This window comes from Fringilla coelebs, assembly GCF_963513975.1.
Source record: "Fringilla coelebs genome assembly, chromosome: 1".
Lineage (NCBI taxonomy): Eukaryota > Metazoa > Chordata > Aves > Passeriformes > Fringillidae > Fringilla > Fringilla coelebs.
Window position 1 is genome coordinate 148,874,780 of NC_140028.1, and position 12,734 is coordinate 148,887,513.

The following is a 12,734-nucleotide window of genomic DNA, read 5'->3' on the forward strand; positions in this document are numbered from 1 at the left end:
GATGTCAAGCCCATCAAGGATTTAGAAATGGTGGTGATTTAGTTTAGGGTGGCAGAAAGGTCCCCAAATGCTCCCAGCAGCCTAAGTAGTGATGCTTCTGGATGTGCACAGCAGGGAGAGTAAATGGAATTGCAAAATGTGAAAAGTACAGCAAGGTTTTGTGAGACCTTCTGACAGGCACCATTTGGATGTGGCACTTGGGGATATGGTTTAGTGGTGAAGATGATGGTACTGGGTTTATGGTTAACTTGGTGATCTTGGGAGGTCTTTTCCACCCTTAGTGATTCTATGGCTCCAGCTTCTACTTCAGCTATGACCATGGAAAAGGCAGCATGGCAAGAAGGTAGCACAAGGAGATACAGTGGGCTCTCCTGAAGGGGTAAATGCAGGGGATGATCTTCACGTCTCAAGGGATGATGGCAGAGAAGCTCAGTTGTGTTTTCTTGGTGAAACCCTGTCCAGCCTGAGGTAATGATGGCTGTGTTCACAGCAGTGATGGTGGCCCATGCTGCTGTGAAAGGGTCCTAACCACAAGATGGTCATTTCTGGGAGTGATGGAGCTCTCTCACCCTGCCCCCTTTGCCACAGAGGGCACAGGGACACTGACAATTCCATCTGTAAGTGAGGACTTGTGCCAAGCAGTGTGAGGGCACAGTGGGGTGTGACACAGAGAACGGGGAAGGAGTTACGACAATGCCATTTTGTGTCACCACTTTCAAACTGCCCTTCTCTCCTTTTTCTCTCTTGTGAAAACCATCATGTCCTCACCACCTCAGCCTTACTGGAGTTTCCAGTCTGGCTGGCTCCTCCAGCACCTTCCTGTACACTCCCTCCAGAACTCTTCCCCATCAGCTGAAAGGGTGACAGGTTGTGAAGCATCCTCCCAAAATCCCCCTACCTTGAAGCTTTTAGGGCTGTACCAGGAATCTTTTGGTCCTGTCTGCCAGCAGCTGCCACTTTGCCCTGTTTGAATCAATGTCTGTGGGTTTGAAACAGGAATGCTCCTTCCTGGGTCCTTTGGAAAGTGTCTAGCAGGAGATGAGCCCTCCCCATGCCAAGCTGGTGACTGTGAGGTAGAAGAGTGGACTTGGGAGGAGTCACGGGGTGAAATCTCTGCTCTTTTATTGCCCTACTTGTTTGGCTTTGTTAGTTTTGTCCTGGCATGAGGAGTTTTGCTATATTAGGGCTGTTTTCCTTGGGTGGTGGCAGCAGCCTTTTATTTGTGGACTGTAAAAATCTCTGAGAGCAAGGCCTGGTCTCTCAGAGGAGCAGCCCAGTTCCTGGCAGGGAGGGACAAGCTGTCCCGAAGTATTTTTCAACACATGTTTTCTAGATCTGTCACCATCAGGAAGAGACTTCTCTGTTCTGTCAGTGGAGCTGCTGAGGAGAGAGGGCTTTGAATCTGTCAATAACTCTATCAACCCTTTGCATCAGGGTAACGAAATAACCAGAAACATACATAAACAATAACAAAGCAGTTACTAAAAACATTCAAGTAGAGGGAAACTTTATTTTCCCACACTGGCTTCCTTTCCTTTTCCTCTCCCTGTTTGCCATCAGCATCTTTCTACCCTTCAAAGATACCTAATTCAGGAGGAGGGAACAGAGTGGAAGAAATCAGTTCCACTCACTAAAAGCCTCAGGACAGTGCAGTTTTTTCTGTCTCGCTGTCTCAAATGCAAAACTCAACTTTTTTTTCTGCCCTAAGCTCATGCCTTTGTGAGCGTTTGTGGTTACAGTTTCTATTTCTACACTGGCAAGTTCTGACTGTGTTTTTTTAGTGCTGTTTAAAAAAAACCCAAAAAACTTGTGAAAAGAATTGTGCCTCCGCCAGCACCTAAAAGCTCATTAACCCTAAACTCCGACCTGTGGCATCGGCTTAAGACCCTTTCCTTGATCCGTGGACCACCGAGGATGGATTCAGAGCAGGAAAATGTGGCAGCCACAGGAAAAGGAGCATCGCTGGGAAGCTCCAGGGGCAGGAGGAGGCCGGGCCAGAGGAGAAGACGCCAAATCCGAGCAGGGAGGAGCCAGAGCCGGAGCGGCGCTCGCCGCGGTCGGGGCGCCGGGCAGGAGCGGGTGCGGGTGCGATAAATGAGGAGGCACCGCCGGGACGCAATTCCAGGCGAGGGCACGGAGCAGCCCCTGCGGAGGGAGCTGCCTCCCCTGTCGGGGGTCGCTGGAGCGAGGAGCAGGGGGAGCCCGGCGGCTCTGGCCCCGCAGCAGCGCTAACTTGTGGGCACGGCTGCTCGCCAGAGCCGCTCCGCTGCTGCTGCTGCTGCTGCCGGCGGCTCCTGCTGCAGCCATGGCATCCAATGGCACCTTCCTCGCCTGCAACAGTAAGTCTGGGCAAGTCTTCTTGTGTCTCAGCTCTCTTATCTTGTCCAAGAGCTTTATTTTTCCTCCTCTCTTCTCCTCCCTTCTCCATTTCCCCGTTCTCTCATTTGGATGTAATGGGGCATTTCAGTGCTGTTGCGGATTTTTCTCTGGTAATCTGTGTTGGTAGGAAGGGAGAAGCATCTACAAGCTCAGAAAAGTGGATCCAGATCTCCTCCCCTTTATGGTAAACTGAGAGCGGGATGGGCGCTGTGCTGGATAAACTCTGTGGGCTCTGGTGGAGCCAGCAGAGCCTGGATAAACACCTGGGCTCAGGGGCTGTCCCCGAGACACTGCAAATATTAAGTACAAAATAAGTCATGTTTCTAAAAAAAGAAGTTCTCTCTGCCCTTGCAGCAAGTGGGATTTAAGAAGGTTCTGTTGGTGCCAAGCCCGGGGTGCTTGTCTGATAGGGTAATAAAATATCCCCCCTTATTCCCTCACCTGACTTCATGTATTACTTTGTTATCACTTCATTGTATTTTACTTTCTCTGAGGAGCAGAAACAACTCAGGGCTGTGACAGCTACAGGTTGAAATGGAATATTTTGATCCCCAAGAAATGGGAAAAGCCTCCAGTATTTATTTTATTTCATGGGATGGGTGCTTTCTTACTACAGATAAGCTATAAACAAAAATAAACTGATAGAGCAATAAGTGATTACCCATGAACATAATCATTTTAGTGTTACCAGCAGAAATGCGAAAAGATTCCCCCCAGGCTGATGAAATCTTCACTCTGATTTTCCCAGATGGTAGAAATCTGACAGGAGGGTGAACCAGAGGTTAATGTTATACTTTTTGTAGGTATCTCATTCATTATTCAGCCACTGGGGAAAGAAAGCTAAGAAACACATCTGGAACTGTTAAAACATTTCCCATTTTGGCCTGTGGGTTATTTTTCAGTGAATATTATTTAGTCCTCTGGGTTTAGGAACCAAGAAGAATTCAGTGGCTGGTAATCTATTATTTTGTCTGAAGCAGAAAAATACACAAATGTTGAAGGAGCCAAGAATTTTAAAAAGTATTTACTGAAATTCCTTGACACATAACACACACACACACACAAATGCCAGGGTCACTCCAAATGCCAGACTACTTAGATAAGAGGGGTTGTTCACATGTGGACTTCTTAACAGGATCACACTTTGCTGTGTAGTTGGTCAGAAATTTCTAATACTGTGAGTTGTGGATATGCTTTGTCCCTGGCTCTGTGTTGAAACTCAGCTTCTTGCTTTCAGGTTCTCTCTTTTTCCCCCCCCCCCCCCCCCCCCAAAAAATACATACAACAACAGCTGTATTTACCATGTCAGAATGAATGTGGGCTATTAATACTCTTTCTCTTGCCTTGTGAAGTTGGTTTGTTTCTGAACTGGGAGCCCTTGTGCTCATAGATTGGAGAATAGCTAATTTGTACTATGCCTTATTCTTATACACTGACTTTTCACCCAAGACACTGTGTACATTATGAGAGGAATGCTCTCTGCCACAGTCCAAGGGGAGAACCAGCTTGTAAAATACCATAAGACAGGGCATTTCCTTGTTTGCTCTGCCAGAAAGTCCTCAGGATTAACATCTATATTGAAATTTCCAAATGAATCATCTCCACTTGCCCTTGTGAGCTGGGAGCACTGAGGAGGCTCCTTCTGCACTTCAAGCTAGGAGGTAATGCAGCTTGGGATCAGCTGGGATCTGCTCTGGAGCACTTGGTGACTTTGATCTCCTTTCCTAGCAACAAAATGCTCCCAGCACACACCTTTGATGCAGGTTGTGCTTGATCCACCACATGGGAGTTTTGTGAGCCACAGTTCCCCACAGTCCAGGGGAATTTGGGATACTGACACATCCCATTACATTGAACAGTCAACACATCCTTATCTCAGACAGGACAAGTAAAATTCACTCTGGGTCATTTTTATTTTGACACAAAAGCTGCTAAATTTTCCATCTGAGCAATGTCTTTTAGTAAAACTAAAGCCCACAGTTGGTTCTGAGATTGTTGTCAGTGTGTAAAGCCCCATCAGGCCCAAAAGTAGCTAAGACAGGGCCAGAGGGTGCTTGAAGAAAAATAGATTTTAATGGGGAAATGAGAAAGAAAGAAGAGGGAAATGCAGTCACTTTAAAAAGTGCTGCAGGTAGCAGAGATGAAAGGATTCAGCCAACTACAGGGAAAAGCGTGGGGAAGAGATGGTTTGTGTAGGAATGGAAACTCAGCTGCCTGGAGAGGCACTGAGAGGCAAAGTTGTGAATAATTTGGGAGCAAAGTAGAGTTTTTTGGTAGTAAAGTAGAGGGGACATCAATTTTAAAAGGTCTTTTGGAAGGAAAGCTGCAGATAAACACTTGGTGGTTTGATCGTGCAGGATGGGATTCGGCTGGGTCAGCACCACTAGCCTCAGAAATTTTAGGTTTCTAGGGATCTAGGCAGGAGGGTTGTATCCTGTCTTCTCCTGGCCCCTTGTTGGCACTGTAGATAATGAAATCCTGCAGATTCACCCTCAGTCATGTTTCTCTGAGGTCCTTCCCATGGGTAGAAGGGCTCAGTCCTCCCCAGCCAAGCCACCAGACCAGAAGGCTGCAGACCTTGGTCAGACACAGAGGTTTCTTTTTTGCTTTGTGCAGGCAGAGAAGATTTTGACACAGTTTCTTCTAAACTGAAATACTTCCACACCTTAAATGAGCCAGCCTAAACACTCTGTCTGGGGAGATTCTCACACCTCAAGCTTTCCCTCACATGGTACCTTTTAAAGCCCACACAACAAGTCTCAATGGCTGGTTTTGGCTAGAGTTACAGAAATTCCAGATAAATCCCTTAGGAAAAAAAAATTCCTAGTTTTGCATAATTCAGCTGTGCAATTTAATTATTGCACAAATTTTGCCCTGCTGCAGAATGTTGAGAATGATCTGTGTTTTGTCTGTGAAAGAAATTTCAGCTCCTGAAGAAAATGTTGAGAAAAGCTTTTAAGTGGCCTTTAAAAAATGAGGCTGGGACTCACCTACAACTGACTTTGGGTTTATGAAGAGAACATCTTCATCTGCATGTTCCCAAAAACATGACTTGGGAGTTGGGCAGTTGAGCTGTTCAAGTGCTCCTGGCTGCTGATCCTGGTCCTATCCATCAAGTTGATATCCTTCTTTTCAATTTCTTTCTTTCCACACCAGCTACTGGAAAAGCTGTAATTATTGCAAGCCAGTATTTTATTTTCTTTTGACACTTTCTTTGCAGCCAAATCTCTCCGTGCACTGTGATGAAGGGACCAGTGGAAGCAGCAAACCAAACCTTCAGTCTGGTTTTGGGTTTCCAAGCCTGATGAACTTTAGCTGGGTGTTTTGTTTTACCTGGATTTTATCAAGAGCTCAGGGCAGTAGCTTTTGATGGGTCACAGCCTGTTCCCTGCACTGATCCAAGCTCCCTGGGAGGGACCTGGACTGGCAGGAAGATGTATGAAGGTTTTCACGAATAAAGGTCATGATTTGACTGTCTGTGAAATGTCTGAGCAGGCAGCCTGGCTTCGTTTACACCATGCAGGGCCAGGGCTCTGCACTGTTTAATTACCAGCACATTCCCCAGCCTGGTTTTGATCCACAGCAAGCTGGCAGATGGCATAGCCTGGGTGATGGGCCTGCAGCCCTTCCCAGTGGGCACTGTGGGGAAAGATGGGCTGCATGGACTGGTCAGAGCTGGAGGAGGGACCATTCTCCTCCCAGAGACAAGGTGAGAGAGCCAAAGGATACAGAGAGAAAATGGGGCTGAGAAATGCTGGGCAGTGCCGATCCCATCACACAGCTCCTGGCTGCTGTGCAGGCAGGAGGACGCTTTAGGCAGTGATTTGGAGGACAGCGAGATTTGGGAGAACTCCTCCTGTATGGATTTTGAAGGTTTAATGTATATGGTTTCTGCCCCAGCTCAGCAGGACCTCTCAGCACTGTGGGAAGGGAGAGGGCCAGAAAAGCCAGTGTAAGGTTTGCTGCTGGAGAAGCCCGTTCTCAGTGTGACCACAAGGTGGAACTTGGTACATACCACATGCTCTGCAGAGGCACCCAGCGGGAACGAGCAGCAGCATCCTTGCCCAGGGATGCATCTGGACTCAGCACCCACCCCCTGATCCCCACTGCCCCACAGGGAGAAAGAAGGAAAGTGCTGGTGTAGAGGATCCACAGGCATTTTTTGCTGGAGCCGAGATGCTGTGCCAACAGCAAGGCTTGGTTCTCAGAGGGTGTGAGGTGTCACTGGGGAGAATAAGCTGAGAGCAGTGAGTGGTGTCCTGGAGGTAGCAGAGAAGGAGGAAATAGGTTTTCTGCAGGTGGAATATGGAAGGGCATGGATGAAATGAGGAACAGACTCCAGAGGGAAGGACAGGGCAGGTGGGACCCTGCAGATGTGGAAGGCACCTTTCTGTCACATTCTTTAGTAAGAAGAATGGCATCATGTAAAATAGAGCTGTTTTTTTTTTTTTTTTCTTGGTAACAAATACACAACCTTTGGCCTCTTTAGGGGGAAAATCTCCCCTGAACATGACATTTATTATTTGATATGTAGTTCCCATAGGCATTACTCCTTCTAATTTGCATCATGTCTGTGATGTGATGGGGAAGTGGTGAGGTCATTGCCAGCACAGGTATTTTTATTCTGCTCCTAAATTATCACAAGTCTGGGCAAATCAGCAGCTGAGTTTTGTCATGTCATTTTTGTCAATGTGCTCTAAAGAGACTGTGATCAGAGTTAGGGTTGCACCATATTTGGTGTTCCCTAAATAAGATGGTGGTGAGAGAACAAGTGCAGCCCTAATAAAGAACTCAAAAGCCAACCTGCTTCTCCCAGTGTGAAGTGGTAATAGTGCTTCCTTAGCTCCCATGTGAAAGGAAGTGATGGAGATTAATTAATTTTGGAAAATCATCTGAAGAGCAGCCTGTGGATTGTAGTGTTCTCACATAGCCCATTTCCTACCAGACACTGCAGCCACTCCATCTGCAAGTGCCTGTTTCCTGGATATTCAAGCACTTTGCTGACTTTGGGACCATGTTCTGCCATCCTCGTTCCCATTGATTTCCATTTGCTCTGTGAGTAATCCAGCTGGAATCAATAGGGTGATGAGCACAGCAAATCCTGGGCACAGGGATGTGGATAACTTCACTCATGTGACCAGGGCCATTTATTTAATTGGGATTGGTCACATGGGTAAAATTGCACGACCCACTGAGGTGCAGTTACCTGCAGTGAATAAGGCTTGAAGAATTTTTCCACGAGCCATTTGCAGGAATCACTTCCTCCCATGCCAGAGTGTGACAGCAGCATTGTGTCACATCAATACCCATGTCACCCTTACCCATCAGGCTTTTTCTGAGTCGTGACATTGTCTTTAAATGACCTCAAGACCACAATAAATCCTGCTCAGTCATTTCCCAAAGCAGGGAATTTCTGTCCCGATAATCTCGTCTTAATTTAAAAAACAGACTGATTTGACCCGCTTTACATCTCTGAAGTCTTCACAACAGCAAAACTTGCACGTTGCTGTTCTGGAGAGGTAGCTAAACTCATTGCATGCTGACCCTGTGCTTAGTGTGTGAGCAAATGTCAGGGCTAAGTACAGTAAAATGCTCTCCAAGGGCATGGAAAGCTTTGAGCAGAGCTGTCACTGGCACTGCTATTAGGAATTAATGAGAAAGTGAAGCACAGGGGCTCTGTGTGTTCCCAGATCAATCCCTATGGGATGCTGGTTGCTGCTGGACAGGAGAGCTGGTGCATAGAAGCAAATTGTTTTGCTAAGGCAATTACAGGAGACTTCCCCATTCCTTTAATTAGATCAGTCCTCTCCAAAGTGCACAATGTGAAATATGGGAAGTGCTCAGAGACTGATAGCTAATAAATATAATCTAGCCATTACCTCATGGTGCTCACCTCCTTGCCAGGGCAAAAACAAAGCTCCCAGCTCCCAGGGGAGTGCTATGGAGATTACAGCTCTGACATCCAGCCCTTGTCTGTGCAGGGGGCCCAGAAAGGCTGGAGGTGTTTCCCAAAACCCACTGACAATCTGGCTAACATGTTCAGAAATGTCCCTTCCAGAAATTCCCTTTATTCTCCTTTGCTGTATGTGATCTGCTATGGCTGGGTGTAAATAAAGAGTTATTAGATGTACTGCTGTTCAAGGCCATGCAATGGCTCTGTCTTGTCCCCAGAGAGTTTCTCACCTGTGCTGTATGGCAGTGATTAATGCTTGTGACCCTGTCCTTGTGCTGGTCAAACAACCCGGTGCTCTGTGCTTCCTTGTGAGGGCTCATAGGGCTTCCTTCAAACTGCTGAGAAAGAAGGGGAAGATGTCTGGATTGACAGGCACCAGAAACAGAAATAATATTTATAAAACCTGTATTGACTATGATGAGGGGCTGGTGATGGAGAGCCTTCATATAGGTTGAAAACAGTGGCTAAAACAGTGTGGTTTGATGTCAGGTTTATTTGGTATGTGCTAATTCTGCAGTAAGGGACATTCACCCCTGTTTGACCTGTGTCCCTGCAATGCCTTCACCCCTACAGCAGCAGCTTGCAAAGGCAAAAAAAAGAAAAAAAAAAAAAATGGTCTGTGACAAGGTGTGTGTGCATAGCTGCTGTTTTCCCCTTCAGAAAAGGTCATGGCCAGGGAAGAGATGGACTTTAGTCTCAGCCATTGCCAGGACAATGGGGAATGGCTATGAGTTTCAGCAAAGGAAATTTATACTGGTCATAACATACAAATTCTTCTGAAAACATCTGAGCTCTTGTATGGGTATCCAAATTGGTTTTGGAGTATCTGTCCCTAGAGATATCCAAACTCACCTGGACAAGGCTGCAAGCAACCAGATCTACCTTTGAAGGTGACTCTTCACTTTGAATGGGTGGTTGAACAAGAGAGCCCCAGAGGTTCATTCCAACCTGAATTTTTCCATGATTCTGTGTAATCAGTGACTTGATAAATCCCCGAGGAGACTTATTCCTATACCAGAGTTCAGGGTAAATCTGAATTACAAGAATAAACCCAAAGCTATGCAGAAATGTGGGGTCAGTGACTCACCCAAGTCACACAGGAAATCGATGGCAGAGAAGGCACTCTCCGCACTCTTAGGAAAACACTCTTCCGTTGGTGGAAAAGGAAGAGGGTTAAAACTGAGTTTCCGAGCATCGTTTGGGTCCCATCTGCCCTGGCCAGGAGGTGCTTTAGGCACCGTGTTCAGTGCCGGTCAGCGGGAGCAGCCCTGCTCAGAAGGGAAAGGGTGGAGCCCGGCTCGCCGGGATCCCGGCGCTCGTGGGCAGGACACGCTGACAAGCCCAAGGCGCTGATTAGGAGCCACAAACAATATCTGCGACTCCTCCAGCTTCTGGAAACGATGCGTAAAATCCCACTGGTGGAAAACTTGTTCCTTCTACCTGGGCAGCTGCCGACAGGCTCCTCGGCTTAATTTTGCATCCAGCGTGCGAAGCAGGAGGAGAGACTCGCCACGGTCCCACCCCCAGCCGGACTCTGCCCTCCCCTGCCTCGCCGCGCTGCCGCTGTCCCGCTGCCCGCTCCTTGGAGCCCCGTGTGACGCCGCCGGAGCTCCTGGATGAGCAGGGATCCCTGCAGGGGTGGCACGGCCCCCCAGCCCTCCCGACGGCCGCCGCCTCTCGCCGAGCCCCAGGCTGGATCATGCAGTGCATCCGAAGGCAGCCCAAGCGCACCGCGTCCCAGGAGAACATCCTGCTGGAGCAGAGCCGCAGAGTGGCCGCGCTGAATGGCATCAGGCTGGGTAAGGGACAGCGTGGGGCACACCCGGCAGCCGCTTCCCTTCTCTTTTCCCTGCGCGGAGGCGCTGCTCCGCCCCAAACTAGGGTTATTTTTAAATTCCCAAGGTTTCCTTTCGTTTGGTTGTAATCAAACGCCAGATGTGTGAACAGCTCCGTTGGAGGCATCAAAGAGTGTGGGCAAAGGCTCGGTTCCCAGATCTCTTGCTGGGTTTCTGCGCTGTCTCTGATTGAGGGTGTTTGGGGAGGGCAGTGCCGTTCTCCTGCCCGGTTTGAGCCCTGCTCGGTGCCGTGCTGCCTGTGTAAGAGCCCAGGGAACCACGCAGAGGCTGCCGGTGCAAGAGGAAACCCGGGGAGTTTCATAACTTGTGCGCCTGGCTATGAACTCATTGCTGGTCCCGCTCTCTAGAGACACAGCCCGAGTGGATGCAAGTGGAACATACAAGGTGGCTGGAAGTGGGAAATAGCCATTTACTCACCCCAGTCCCTTAGATTTTACTAGAAAGGATTTCTGCCCTTTTAAACCAGCAAACCTGAGTTAAACCTGGTCTGTAAGCAGGTGGGAGGGGGAGAGCAGGCGGGAGGAGACTTGTTTTATAGCGACTGTAATTAAGTTCTATCACATCAGCAGATTGGTGAGAAAAAGTGCAGCAGTAGGGATTATGACTGCCATCCTAACGAGCTCCTCAGTGAACTCAAAGCCTGGCTCCTACCATGACAGCTATTGTTTTATTGGGCTTCCTGCTTGCTGTAAACCTGAGCTAGATAAGCCAAAGGTTAACATTTCTGATAACTCAGTGTCTGAAGCTTCCTAGTGCAGTGTATTAACACGATGGTTACTGTGGTGCTGTGTGTGCTCAGGGCACTCCTACCTTGGCCAAACATGATTTTCGCTCTGAACATCACTGTGTGCTGAATATGTTCTGTTCAGAAAGTGTGTGATTGATGTTTTGCAAGTAGGGGGGATCCTGACATTGAAAGGCACTCTGGAATTTTGCATGCTAAGTGTGTATTTGATATTTTGCAGAGGATGCTGGCAGGACAGTCTTTCCACATGCTTCAGGCAGGATTTGCATGACTATTTCAGTGCAGAGATTGTGCTTCTCATTCTAAATGTTGTTATATAGTTGGGACTCAATATCCTTGTCCTGCTACACAGTGGTTTTTAACTTTTGCATGATGTATGGGTACAATATGTATGACTCTGGTTTTCACTGCTGTGAGATGGAGCTCTGGACCACAAACCTCCTCAGCTTCAGCCTTTGAACAGTCTGGCCAAGTGCAAGTGTCCCTGCCCATGGCAGGGAGGTGGAATGGGATGACCTGTAGGCTTCATTCTAACCCAAACCATTCCATGATTCTCCATGAGGTTGTTAAGAAGAAATCTTCAGGTTTTTGCTGGGAAAAGGTGGGGTTTTTTACTGGACAGCAGTTCAAACAAACAGCTGAGAGTAATGTCCCACTGACACATCAGGGTGTGTTTGTGGTATCAGCAGATCAGAGTGTCTTATGCTGCACTATGGCCTAACAAGAAGCAGGTAGGAACACAAAAGTTAAGTGACTCAGCCAAGGAAAGAGTCTGTGCCAGTGCTTGCTTGGGCATAGGAGGCAAAGCCTGAAGCACTGAGGAAGAAGAAGGGGAGTTTTGACCACGCCATTACACTGACTGGGCTGTGCTGCTGAACAGGATGAAGGGTTCTGAGCTCCAGCTTGTGTCTGAACTCTGTGGTTCAAGCCTGGAGGAGAGGAATCTGCCCTTGGCCACCACCTGTGCCCATCCAGATTTGTCTTTATTACATTGGTGCAGCTCTTTGGGATGTCCTGGTAGCAGGACACATTACAGATGCTGCACACAGGGTCTGTGGAACAAAGCATGCCCTGGTTAAATGGATTTCTCATTCCACACTTACAAACATCAGCATCCAAAGGATTTGATGGGTTTCCTGCTCTCCTTGTCATGCCACCCCAGGATGACTTGTCCTCCTCATTGAGGGTGGTTGGGATCTGAAGAAAAAGAAGAAATTGAGCTGGGAGCCAGGATAGAAATGTGGGTGAATAGGGAGAAGGGAGAAGTGGGTTTCCTCTTCAGGAACCTTGTTGGTTTCCTCTCCAGGAACCTTGAGGGGAGCCCCAGGGATATTAGTGAGGCTGTAGTCTGTGCACTTGGAGAACCTTTGCCTTAGAGCAGATGCCAGCTCAGGAGACCAAGAACCTGTGAAGCTGTTGTGGTGTGTGTCCTTCCTCCAGATGATCTGGCCCCTCATCAAGCCCTGGGAATGCTGTCCCAGGTCCCATAGGTGTCCTCACCTTGTCACCCTTCTGTGCTTTGCAGGAGACAGATTTTTTTCTTCATAATTTTTTTTTCCTGAGGTTTTCTGTGGGGGAAGCATTCAAATTCCCCTCTTAGGAGCCTCCAGACCACTCATGAGCTGGGGATCCAAGCAATGTTGTAGCAAAAAAGACATTTAATGTCTATTTTTACTTTGAGGAAAGAGAGAGGCCAAAGCCACCTTTGCAGGATCGGATCTCCAGCTTCTACTCTGATGCTTTCAACTCTGGATGTTTCAGCCTGGCTCAGCTCTGGGCATGCTCCTTGAGCTTTGCAAAA

General features: G+C 48.0%; 1 protein-coding gene across 2 annotated transcripts in view; it reads left to right on the forward strand.

The window, feature by feature from the left end:
* The first annotated feature begins 2,059 nt into the window (after positions 1 to 2,059).
* Positions 2,060 to 12,734, forward strand: part of PLCD1 (phospholipase C delta 1) — a 55,291-nt gene continuing 44,616 nt past the window's right edge. Inside the window, exon 1 of one of the 2 annotated variants that reach the window (XM_084201887.1) lies at positions 2,060 to 2,339. In XM_084201887.1, the coding sequence (XP_084058013.1) occupies positions 2,306 to 2,339 (34 nt within the window). In that variant the 5' untranslated portion in view covers positions 2,060 to 2,305. Of the gene's footprint in view, positions 2,340 to 9,953; positions 10,132 to 12,734 lie in introns of those variants that run through there. The other variant, XM_084201886.1, reaches the window with a different exon arrangement.